The sequence below is a fragment of the Megascapheus bottae genome, unplaced genomic scaffold (assembly GCF_031878675.1).
Source record: "Megascapheus bottae isolate mThoBot1 unplaced genomic scaffold, mThoBot2.hap1 HAP1_SCAFFOLD_45, whole genome shotgun sequence".
In the NCBI taxonomy this organism is placed as follows: domain Eukaryota; kingdom Metazoa; phylum Chordata; class Mammalia; order Rodentia; family Geomyidae; genus Megascapheus; species Megascapheus bottae.
Window position 1 is genome coordinate 344041 of NW_028327483.1, and position 13194 is coordinate 357234.

Consider the following 13194-nt stretch of genomic DNA (forward strand, 5'->3'; position numbering starts at 1 on the left):
TACCACTTTGAGGTTTTTTTTCTGTTTATATAGTACAGAGAAATTAAACCCAGGGCTTCATAAGTGCTATGCAAACAGTCTACCCCTAAGCCACAGATCAGGACCTACTTCTGGCTTGGAGTTGGAGATGAGAGCATCATGGAATTTCCTGCCAAGTTGGATTTTGAATGACCATTCTCAGATTTCATGATTTGTAGGATTATACATCAGCAACCAAGGCCTAGCTCATTTTACTATTTTTTTTTGCCATTACTGGGGCTTGAACTCAGGGATTGAGCACAGTCCTTGGGCTTTTTACTCAAGGCTAGCAATCTAATACTTGAGCCACAGTGTCATTTCCACGTTTATCTATGTATGTGGTACAGAGGAATCAAACCTGGTCTTCATTTATGCTAGGCAAGCACTGGGGAATATTCCCAGCCCTATTTTTAATTTTTTTTGGTCATAGGACTTGAACTCTGGGTCTGGGCTTTGTGCCTGAGCTCTTCAGCTCAAGGCTACTTCCCTACCCATTGAGCCAGTATACATGGAATCCAGGGACATGTGATACAGTTCTAGAGACAGCTTTCCTGATGATCCCATAAGCCCATCCATAAGCTAGTGCAAGCATGCTGACAAAATGTTGCCCATGTGGCCAGGAGAGTTGAGGTGGCATGGCATGTGAATGGCATGTGTTGGGTGGCACACACTGGAATCCTTCTGTTCTGCACATTATTGTCCATGCATGACTAAAGCCAGTGTTGCATTCGATCTAAATCTAAGCAGGGTCAGGGGTCCGAGAATCCAATGTACCCAGGAAGACATGGCTGGAAATTAACAAAGTGAAAGGGAGTGAAGGAAAGCACCAGGGAAAAAAGTCTAGATTTAAAAAAAAATCCTTTTTGATTTTAGACACTGTGACATAGCAAGGAGAGAAACAGCTTGGATTTATAATTTAGTGTGTGCAGGTGCAGAGTTAGACAATGACAGATATACATATCAGTATAAATATATGATGGAAAAAAATCAAAGCAGAAATGAGTGATGTACCAGACATGAGGGTTTGTAATTTGCAACCCTAATCCTCTGTAATACTAGCTAATCAGAGGATCTCAGTTCAATGCCAGCCTGGGCAGGAAATTCTGTGAGACCATTATCTCCAATAAACTACAAGACAAAGACAAGGAGAAGGAGAAGGAGAAAAAGAAGAAGAGGAACAGGTGGAAGAGAAAAGAAGAGGAGGAAGGGGGCGAAAGACAGAAGTGGCACTGTGAATCAAGGGGTAGAGCTTTAGCCTTGAGCAAAAATAAAGCTCTAAGACAGTGCCCAGGACCAGAGTTCAAGTGCCCAACATAGAAAGAAAAGAAGGAACTTAACTACTATGATTCATGACAGATCATAAATGGTAGGTCTTATCGCCTGAATGCACCAGGGAGTGAGTAAAGGTTTCATGGCTAGCAACTGAATGTACACCTGGCATGGATGAACCCTGTCTTAGGTGCCTCAGTTTGGGATGGGAGAACTTCCACTGCTTCACAAAACAAGGGCCATAAATTCTGTGATGTCACATCCATCTTTGCCTTGGCAGTAGGTAGGTGTCAGGCACTGTTCATGCACTGAGGTAGACTCAGCTATGCAGAGGCAAAAACTATGAGAGGAAATGACTGCCACCCACTAGACCATGGCTTGATGAGCTGTCCTGGTCAGATGCTAAGATCACATGAGCTGGAGCACACGGATCGTGAGCAATGAGGACAAGACACCACTGAAGGGATTGGAGGAATACAAGTTGATGTGGTGTCTCAATGTTGTTTTCATGTTGGCGAAGAAAGCCTGAATTCACAGTGATCATTTCCAGAAATCAGAGGCATGAGGCGGATGATGAGGTGAGAAAAATGTTATAGTGGGGAGGGGAGGAGATATCCCTGACAAGGAGACATTGGATCCGAGAACAGGGGCTTCATCCATGCAATTACTTAGGAGTAGGTTGTCCAGGCAGTGTGCACAGCAAGGACTCCCACAATGAGGAGAATGAACCTGACCTGCTTCAGACAAAGAAAGCAGCACTGACTTGCTGAAGATCATAAATTAAGGAAAGAGCTCCAATGAAGAGATCAGACCTGGGGACAGGTTAATGAGAAAGTTCCAGACCGACCCCAGGCCCCCACTACCACCTCCACACCTCACTCTACTTTTGACCCCACTCCTAAGCCCCATTTCCAGCTGCACACACATCCCTCTTCCTTCTAGAATCACTCTGCCCCCTCACTGCCCCCTGCACCCCTTATCCCAATCAAGGCACCACCCTTCACTACCCCTCCTGACATAACTCTTATACCTCACTTCTGGCACCAACACAAATTCCCATTTTCAGATCCATACCTCTCCCCCACAAACTGCCCCCAACTTCCCCACTTCCAGCCCCACCCCCACTTCCTTTTCCAGTCCCCATCCCTCTTTCCTCCCTTTCGAGTACAACTTTTTATTCCTCATCCATGGGCCCAACCCTCAACCCCATTTCTGGCTGTACCCCTCACCCCCAATTCCTAGACCTACCCTTCACCCCCTCTTCTTGGACTCACCCCTCACCTCCACTCAGGGCTCCATCCCTCATACAGACTTCCATCTACCCCTCTCTGTTTTCCAGTTGCATGCCACCAGCCACCCAGTTGAGTGTTCCTTAGAGCATTTGACAGTGTCTCACATCTCTATGCTTCATGTAGGTGCCACAAAATGTACAGATTTTTTTAGTTCTGCTAATACCAGAACTTGAATTCAGTGCCTGATTCCTGTGCCTTAGATTTTATCACTAAAGGCCAGTATTTTAACATTGGAGCCATAGCTGCACTGCCAGTATTTTGGCGATTATAGCAACTTGGGTTGTCTTTGAATCTTTCTCCTCAGATCTGAAGCCTCTAGAGGAGTTGGGATGGCAGGGGTGGTCCTCTTCCCAACTGGCTATCTAGGGTGATGGGTATGATTCACTGACATCCAGCCTTCAATGAACTTAGGAGAAATGATTTGTTTTCCGCATCAGAAAGTGGCCACAACCAGGTATGTGTGCCAGGCCTCCACATGTGCCACAAATCTGTGTGGTACTATCAGAGCCTTGCACTTCCACAGACCCAGGACCCGAGGTGAGTCAGTCACTCGGGTGTTTTATTGGGGCATAAGATGGTGACCTGCATGAAGACCCTGGCTCCAGGTTTGAATGTAAGCTCCCCTTGTTTCCTTCTCCACATGCATGACTCCCCAGACACCACCAGTTTTCTGGAGCCCACAATTGGAAAGATTAAAGAGAGGGATGAAGGGCCAGCATTTGGCCTAGTGGTAGAGTGCTTGCCTTGCATGAATGAAGACCTGGGTTTGATTCCACAGCACCACATATCTAGAAATATGCTGGAAGTGGTGCTGTGTCTCAAGCATAGAGCTTTAGCCTTGAGAAAGTCCAAGGACAGTGTTCAGGCCCTGAGTTCAAGCCAAAAAACAAGAAAAAAAAGGGACCGTGGGAGGGAGAAAGGGAAGGAAAAAAGGATGAGAGGTGGGGATAGGCAGAGATGCAGTCATCCCCACCAAAAACACCTTGTGACATTTATTCTGAAACACACTAAATGTTATGTTTATTGGAGAAATACTACCTTTATAGTAAAAATACTTGGCACATAGTCTATAATTGTTAACTTAGGGGCTGGGAGTTTGGCTTAGTGATAGAATGCTTGCCTAGCATGCATGAAGATGCAGGTTTGATTCCTTGGTACCCCAAACATAGAAAAAAGCGGGAAATGCTGCTGTGTCCCAAGTGGTAAAATTCTAGCCTTGAGAAATAAGCCCAAGGACAGTGGTCAGGCCCAGAGTTCAAGCCCTAAGACTGGCAAAAAAAACCCTACAAAAGGCAGACACATAGAAAAGTAGGGGCACACTCCAACAGTGTGAGTGGTCTCATGGGAGACATACCCAGAGAGATACACACAAGGAGACATCCATGGACACACGAAGGATTACTTTTTACCCGAATTCTACCTTACCAAATGTCTAGCATCTTCCTACCTTTGTATCAGTCATCCCTTGGATTTCTCTAGCCATATAACTATCTTCTTTTTTTGGTCGATCATGGGACTTGAGCTTATATTTGACCCTGTCCCTTAGCTCTTCAACTCAAGGCTACCACTTACCCCTGGGCCTGAGCATTTTCCCTGAGCTCTTCAGCTACAGGCTATTGTCCTACCCTGGAGCCAAGCCACATATCTGCTTTTCTACAGATCAATTGGAGATAAGACTTTCAGGTCCTTTGATTTCACTGGCTTTGAACCTTGATCCTCAGATCTCAACCTCCTCAGTAGACAGTAATACTGGTGTGAAACACGACAACTGGCTCCATCTAATCATCTTCCAACTTCCTTTAGTTCACTTTTTCCATTACTACCAGAATTAAGATGAACAAACCCTGTCTTAATTGTGTTTTGGTACATCTCTTTTCAGAGAGATAGAGAAAGGGAAAGTAGTCATGGCAGTTAGATATTCATCCTCCTGAGAACATTAGTTCAACCTTCAGAACATGGATAGAACACAGACTGTTCATAATATCCTCAATGGTGCTTTAGTGTAACTCACAAAAAAAAACAGAATGAGCAAGAGTAAACTCTCAAACAATGACTCACCAGAGATTAATTCAATCAAAAGAATAACTAAAGTTGTTTTGGGATTACTCATCCAAATTCTTAAGACTTTTATCCTCATTTACCCACCAAAGAACCAGAATGAAGCTGTGGCTAAATTGGTAGAGCATTACATTCAAGCAAAAATGCTGAAGAATGGTGCCTAAGGTCAGAGTTCAAGCTGCCAAGACTACTACCAACACACACAAAAAATATATCCCCTACTGTGTGTCTTTCCATGTTCAATGAATGTTTCAGGAAATAACAAGGAGATAAAAGGTGTTAAGACAAGCTGGGCACAGAGATTCATGCCTGTTTTCCTAGCTATTCAGGAGGCTGACATCTGAGGATTGCAGTTCACAGACAGCCCTGGCACTAAAAACAAAGAGACCCTTATCTCCAATTAATGGACCACACATATATAGGAGATGTTAGGAGAGTAGTGAAGAAATTGATGCTTTCTTTGTTCTTAAGTCAATGAACATTTGTTCTGTTTGCTACTTCTATATGAATCACTTCTCTCATAAACACTGAGGTGTGCTTTCCTGATGACTTTCCTTCATTGTTATAGTAATGAGATTTGTCTCTACTGTGTTTTGTAAATACAGAGCCATGAATTGTTGGTAAAGGACATTCCACAGTTGTTCCGTTCATACAATTTCTCTCCTGTGTGTTTTCTGATGCAAACTGAGGTATGACTTCTTGAAAAAATGTGCCAGGTGCTGGTGGCTCATGCCAAGCTACAGAGCAGGCTGCAATCTGAGGACTGTGATTCAAAGCCAGGCCCAACACAAAAAAGTCTGAGAGAATCTTATCTCCAATTAACTGACAGAAAATCAAAGTTTAAGCCAACAAATAAAAAGTAAAAACAAACAAACAAGGAAAAAAGTATTTTCCACATTTGTTTCATTCATAGGATTTTTCTCATGTGGTGTTCAGTGAGGAACCTTGAGCTGTGACTTATGAGTGAAGGACTGCAAATTTGCTACATTCATAAGCCTTCTCTCTGTGTGGGTACTGTGATGCAAACTTGAAAAATATGAAATCTCCCCATAATGATGAAAAATATGAAATCTCTCCATAATGTAATAGTAACCAATAGCAACCACTCGAAAGTACTTTCACAACACAAACATAATCCAAAGTCTTAAAAGAATGGCCTTTAGAATAGTGCAAGTAGCTGCAGTTTATACAATGGGCTGAAGAACAGCCAACAGGATGTGCAGTTTGAGTTGGTTCGAGTCAGTGAAACTGTATACCTTATGAACCTGAATAAGAGGAGGAAATTCCAGGGATAAAACAATAATATGGCCAGAAACAAGACATGCAGTCAACTGCCTGTTTAACCAAGTGGAAATTCAATAAACCCCTAGCTGAGCCCCTAGCTGAGTCTTACCTAATGTAATTATAATCAATCATTAATCAATCATTACCCTGTAACTATGCTTCTGCTTCTGTAACCTGCTTCAGCCACCCATAAATATCCCCCTCTCCCCAGCCTAGGCGCGCAAGTCTCCTAGGAGACCTTGTTGCCCCGAGTACTCGTGTTCCTGAATAAACCTCTTGCTGATTGCATCCGACTGTGTGGTCTCGCTGTTCCTTGGGAAGGGGGCTCTGTCTGGAAGACATCCCGCTGAATCGGGAGTCTAACATTTGGAGGCCCCAGCGAGATAGGAGACCCCCCCCAGGGACCACCGACCCACCTCCGGGAGGTAAGCTGGCCAGCAAATTTCTGTTGTCTTTTGTGTGTCTTGTCTTATGTTAAGAGTATTTCTGGAATCTGTGACTCGGCCGTGTCAATCTGTATCTGGCGGACCCGTGGAGGAGCTGACGAGCTCGTACTCCCGACCGCAGCCTCCTCCGGGAGACGTCCCGGAAGGTGTCTGGGGTCAGATTTCTGACCCATCTGGTTTCGGGGCTTCGCCCCGGTCTGAGGACTCTCTAGTCCGTCTGGTTTCGGGGCTTCGCCCCGGTCTGTTTTCGAGGCTTCGCCTCGGTCTGAGGACTCTCTAGTCCGTCTGGTAGGGGAGACTCCAAGCTCCCCCTCGAACGCCCTTCCCCTTTCGGTTTTGCACCGAAGCCGCGCTGCGAAGTGTGTTGTCCTTTGTGTCTGTTTAATTGTTGTGTTTATGGTGTCAGAAGTGGGACTGATTATTAATATGGGACAGTCTGTGACTGCTACCATGCATGTCATCAAAATTTGGGGTATTTAAAGGTCCCCGCTTCTGTCTTGTTTTGTGAGATGTTTTTTTTTGTTGTCTGGTTTTGTTTTCAAAATTGGTACCAGTTTTATGGATCCTTGCAATTTTTGTGTATATCCTAAGCAATTGTAACAAGCCCTGGAAAAATAAATCACTGCTAAGTTGCCTTGTAAAAAGTTTTGTTTTAAATCTGGTTCTCACCTGCAAGAGTAAAATTGGCAAAGCTCTCTCTTGACACCAACTTCCGGAAAATGAATGGCCGATATTAGTTTTGCGTGCTTTAAGATCTTTGAGTGTGAATGTGTGAATGAGTAACCGTCTGGTTTCCCCTTTTGGGGCTTCGCCTCAGTCTGAGGACTCTTCAGTCCAGCTGATAAGGGAGACATCTGGGTTTCTTCCAAACACCAGTTCGTTTTCGGTTTTGGAAAGAAGCCGTATAGTGAAGTTTTTTGTCTGTTGTGTATTTTTGTTTCTGGTGTTTATTGTGACGGGACTAAAACTGACTACTAACATGGGACAGACTGTGACAACCCCTTTAAGTTTAACTTTACAGCACTGGAAGGATGTGCGGACCGTGGCCAGCAATCTGTCAGTGGAAGTCCGCAAAGACAGATGGATAACTTTCTGTTCTTCTGAGTGGCCGACTTTTAAAGTCGGCTGACCAGTAGATGGCACTTTTGACATGTCTGTTATTTTACAGGTCAAATCTAAAATAATGGAACCTGGACCCCATGGCCATCCGGACCAAGTCCCCTATATTGTTACCTGGGAGGGCTTAGTTTCTGACCCCCTCCCTTGGGTAAAGCCTTTTCTTACTGGACTCACGCCTGCTGTAACCCCTTCTGCACCTATCCTGTCCGCTCCCCTTTCCCCTTCCCTACCTCCTCCTCCCCTTTCTATCTCACAATCCTCTATATACCCAACTCTCGTTTCTGAAGAACAAAAGAAACTTGAGAAGCAGCCTAAGGTCCTACCCCCAGATGAGGGAGTTTTAATGGACCTCATGACAGAGGAACCGCCTCCCTACCGAGGGCAGAGACCTCCTCCTCGGGAAGTGCAAGGGGAACTCCCGCAAGTTCCCCCACTCAGAGACCCTATCCATTCCCCAGTGGCGGGAAGATTAAGGGGACGCCGCGACCTCCAGATCGATCAGGTGTCCTCGTCCTCCCAGGCATTCCCCTTGAGGGTGGGTTCCAACAATCAGTTGCAGTATTGGCCTTTCTCTGCCTCAGATTTGTACAACTGGAAAAATAACAACCCCCCCCTTCAGTCAGGATCCCTCCAGACTGACCTCACTGATTGAGTCTATTTTAGTGACCCACCAACCCACCTGGGATGATTGCCAACAGTTATTGCAGGCGTTGCTAACTTCAGAAGAGAGACAACGCGTGTTCCTGGAAGCCCGGAAAAATGTGCCGGGTGATAATGGGCGTCCCACCCAGTTGCCCAATGAAATAGATGCAGCTTTTCCTCTAGAGCGTCCTAATTGGGATTTTACTGCTCCTGAAGGTAGGAACCATCTAATTCTTTATCGCCGGTTGCTTATTGCGGGTCTCCATGGGGCCTCAAGGCGCCCCACTAATTTGGCTCAGGTTAAGCAAGTGACTCAGAAAAGTGAGGAGTCTCCTGCAGCCTTTCTAGAGCGTTTGAAAGAGGCATATCGAGTGTACACTCCATATGACCCTGAGGACCAGGGACAAGCTACTAATGTCGCCATGTCTTTCATATGGCAGTCTGCACCGGACATTAGAAAGAAATTGGAGAGACATGATAATTTGCAAAACCTGTCTCTCCAAGAACTCCTCAGGGAGGCGGAGCGTATTTACAACAAGCGGGAGACTCAGGAAGAGAAAGAGGAGCGACTAAGAAAGGAGGCAGAGGACAGAGAAAATATTAGGGATCGGAAAAGAAATAAAGAAATGAGTAAGTTACTGGCCACAGTAGTGACAGGACAGTGGCAGAATAGACAGGGAGGAGACAGACAGGGCCCACGTGGACTTGAGAAAGACCAATGTGCCTATTGCAAAGAAAAAGGGCATTGGGCTCGTGATTGCCCGAAGAAATTTAAGGGAATTCGAAAGCCTAAACCTCAGGCCTCCCTCCTAACCCTGGACGATTAGGGGGGTCCAGGCCAGGAGCCCCCCCCTGAGCCTAGGATAACATTAACTGTAGGGGGGCAGCCAGTCACCTTTTTAGTAGACACCGGAGCACAGCACTCCGTGCTGACCCATTCACCTGGCACACTAAGTGAGAGATCTGCGTGGGTTCAAGGAGCCACTGGAGGGAAGAAATATCGGTGGACAACTGACCGGAAAATACAATTGGCAACGGGTAAGGTGATCCACTCCTTTTTGCATGTTCCTGATTGCCCATATCCCCTCTTGGGAAGAGACTTATTAACAAAATTAAAAGCCCAAATTCATTTTGAGGGAAATGGGGCCCACGTTACTGGCCCCCAAGGACAGCCCTTATATGTACTTACCCTCAATGCTGAAGATGAATATAGAATATATGAGAAAGAAGTAATTGGGAAAACTCCACCCGCCTCTTGGCTGCAAGCTTTTCCCCAGGCATGGGCGGAAACGGGAGGAATGGGACTGGCCAAGCAACAAGCACCCCTTGTCATTATGCTCAAAGCTGACGCTACCCCCGTTTCCATAAAGCAATATCCAATGTCACAAGAAGCCAAGGTGGGAATAAGGCCCCACATCCAGAGACTATTAGATCAGGGGATATTGGTGGCTTGCCAATCCCCATGGAATACTCCCCTATTGCCTGTGAAGAAGCCTGGGACTAATGATTACCGGCCAGTGCAGGATTTAAGGGAAGTTAATAAGAGAGTAGAGGATATTCACCCCACTGTGCCAAATCCTTATAACTTACTAAGTGGCTTGCCTCCAACCCACAATTGGTACACTGTGCTGGATTTAAAGGATGCCTTCTTTTGTCTGAAATTACATCCCAGCAGTCAGCCTCTCTTTGCCTTTGAATGGAAGGACCCCGAACTGGGAATCTCGGGGCAACTAACTTGGACCAGATTACCCCAGGGATTTAAAAACAGCCCTACCTTATTTGATGAGGCGCTGCACCGGGACTTGGCCAGCTTTCGGGTGCAGAACCCTGACTTAATACTCCTCCAGTATGTGGATGACCTCCTCCTAGCAGCAAGGACTGAGCAGGACTGTGAGTCTGGAACCAAAAGTCTTTTACAGACCCTGGGGGACCTGGGATACAGAGCCTCCGCTAAGAAGGCTCAACTGTGTTCAAGGCAAGTGACTTACCTTGGGTATTTGGTAAAGGATGGGCAGAGGTGGCTAACAGAGGCACGGAAGCAGGCTATTATGAATATTCCTGCCCCGAAAGGACGTAAGCAAGTGAGAGAATTTCTAGGCACGGCTGGGTTTTGCCGGCTGTGGATTCCGGGATTTGCAGAAATGGCTGCGCCCCTATACCCACTTACTAAAACTGGAACCCTCTATGTGTGGGGGCAAGAACAGCAGTTGGCTTTTGACCAGATAAAAGAAGCCCTGCTACGGGCCCCAGCTTTAGGCCTGCCTGATCTAACCAAGCCTTTTGAACTATTTGTGGATGAAAAGCAAGGATATGCCAAGGGAGTTTTGACTCAGAAGTTAGGCCCATGGAGACGCCCAGTGGCCTACCTCTCTAAGAAATTAGATCCAGTGGCCTCCGGCTGGCCACCCTGCCTCCGGATGGTGGCAGCTATTGCTATCCTCATTAAAGACTCTGGCAAATTGACCATGGGGCAGCCAACAACAATATTGGCCCCACACGCCGTGGAGGCCCTGGTAAAACAGCCCCCTGATCGGTGGCTCTCTAATGCCCGAATGACTCACTATCAGGCTATGCTCCTGGATAAGGAGAGAATCCGGTTTGGACCGGTGACTGCCTTAAATCCAGCCACTTTACTACCCCAGCCCGGGGAAGTAGAACCCCATGATTGCTTGCAGATCCTTGCAGAAGTACATGGGACTCGGCCTGACTTGACAGATTGTCCCCTCCAGAATGCGGACTTTAATTGGTTCACGGACGGCAGCAGTTTTCTGGAGAACGGAGAGCGGAAAGCGGGAGCGGCTGTTACCACTGAGAATGAGGTAATTTGGGCTGAAGGACTACCCCCTGGAACATCGGCTCAGAAAGCAGAACTTATTGCCCTGACAAAGGCCCTAGAGATGGCTGAAGGTAAGAGACTCAACATTTACACGGATAGCCGATATGCATTTGCTACAGCTCACATACATGGAGAAATTTATAGAAGAAGGGGCTTACTGACTTCAGAGGGAAAGGACATTAAGAACAAAGCCGAAATTATAGCCCTATTGACTGCATTATTCTTACCCAAAAGACTGAGCATCATGCATTGTCCGGGACACCAAAAGGGGGAATCCATGGAAGCCAGAGGCAACCGCCTAGCAGACAAAGCGGCCCGGGAAGCTGCACTCCAGGGCAAGAGAACTCCACAAGTGCAAGCTCTCTCAATAATAGAGAAGCCTCACCGTAGTCTTCCCCCACTCCCATACACTCCAGAGGATATTGAGTGTCTTAAGAAAATGGGGGCGGCCTATGACCCCAAACAAGGACAATGGACTTTCAATGGAAAAACAGTTTGGCCCAAAAAGTGGACTTTTAAATTCATTCTGGATCTCCACACTCTAACTCACTTAAGTAAAAATAAAATGAAGACTCTTATAGAGAGGCAGGAAAACCTCGGCCACTTCTTAGGAAAGGAGGAGGCTTTGCAACAAGTGACTGCCCAGTGCCCAGCGTGTGCTAGAGTAAATGCAGGACAGACTAAAACTGGACTTGGAACTAGAATGAGAGGGCACCGCCCAGGTGTTCATTGGGAAATTGATTTCACAGAAATTAAACCTGGACAATATGGCTATAAATATCTCCTAGTGTTTGTAGACACCTTCTCTGGATGGGTGGAAGCATACCCCACCAAGCATGAAACAGCCAAAGTAGTAACCAAGAAACTACTGGAAGAAATTTTTCCTAGGTATGGTATGCCTCAAGTATTAGGAACGGACAACGGGCCAGCATTTGTCTCCAAGGTAAGTCAGTTGGTGGCCAAGCTATTGGGAATTGACTGGAAATTGCATTGTGCTTACAGACCCCAAAGTTCAGGACAGGTAGAAAGAATGAATAGGACAATTAAGGAGACCTTGACCAAATTAGCACTGGCAGCCGGCGTGAAGGATTGGGTGAGCCTACTCCCTCTGGCCTTATATAGAGCCCGCAATACCCCTGGCCCTCATGGATTAACTCCCTTTGAAATCATGTATGGTGCACCCCCACCTCTCGTGAATTTCCTCCACCCTTATGTTGCTGATTATGCTAATAGCCCTTCTTTACAAGCTCATTTGCAGGCTCTTCAGATTGTTCAAAAGTAAGTTTGGAGACCACTGGCAGCAGCATATCGGGAGCAACAGGACAAGCCCATTGTCCCACATCCTTATAAGATTGGAGATTCCGTGTGGGTACGTCGACACCAGACTAAAAATCTGGAACCACGTTGGAAGGGACCATATACAGTCCTGCTGACAACTCCCACCGCTCTCAAAGTGGACGGAATCGCCGCCTGGATTCACGCTTCACACGTTAAAGCGGCTCTTCAGGATCAGAGTAACCCTGTTGACCAGGCCTCAGAATGGAGACTGCAGCGTACATCAAACCCCTTAAAGATAAGACTTTCTCGGCTATAATTTTCTGTTGCCTAATACCCTCCCTTTTTGCATTTAATAGCCCACATACCCCCAAGACTCTTACTTGGCAGGTTATCTCTCAAACGGGGGACGTTATCTGGTCAACAACTGAGACACATGCCATCTTCACCTGGTGGCCACCCCTGACCCCCCAAATATGTGATTTAATTGCAGGCCTCCAGGAATGGGACATCCCAAATTATACATGGAAAAATAGACCAAAAGTTGAGAACTTGGGCGTACCCTCTCAAAGAGTTGGGATTGTAAGCTTGCCCTTCGTACCCACTCAAGTAGCTAATACTGCGAGTTCCCCTGGGTGTAGGACGGCAGTTGCTTATAAAGCACTGAAACAAACCCCCTTCTATACATGTCCAGGGAGTGGAAGGGATGCAGGGGCAAAGTACCGATGTGGAGGAACTGAGGCCAAATTCTGTGCGGCCTGGGGATGTGAGACTTCAGGAGATGTATATTGGAAGCCCAGGTCTGCACAAAGTCTTGTGACTATTTCCCGCACTAAGGACAAGAATGCATTTAATATTTCTTTCACCTCAGCAGGAAAACAATACACACAATGGACAGAAGGAAGAGAATGGGGTGTTTTGTTTTACCTGTTTGGGACAGATCCAGGCTTTACGT

The 13194-nt window shown here is 46.4% G+C and overlaps 1 protein-coding gene across 1 annotated transcript; it reads left to right on the forward strand.

The window, feature by feature from the left end:
* Nucleotides 1-7346: 7346 nt before the first annotated feature.
* Nucleotides 7347-12790, forward strand: LOC150039733 (uncharacterized). The gene is given in 3 exon segments (XM_090327599.1): nucleotides 7347-8093; nucleotides 8095-11322; nucleotides 11401-12790. Coding segments are annotated over 3 exon segments (5133 nt in total). The 3' UTR covers nucleotides 12559-12790.
* Nucleotides 12791-13194: the final 404 nt, after the last annotated feature.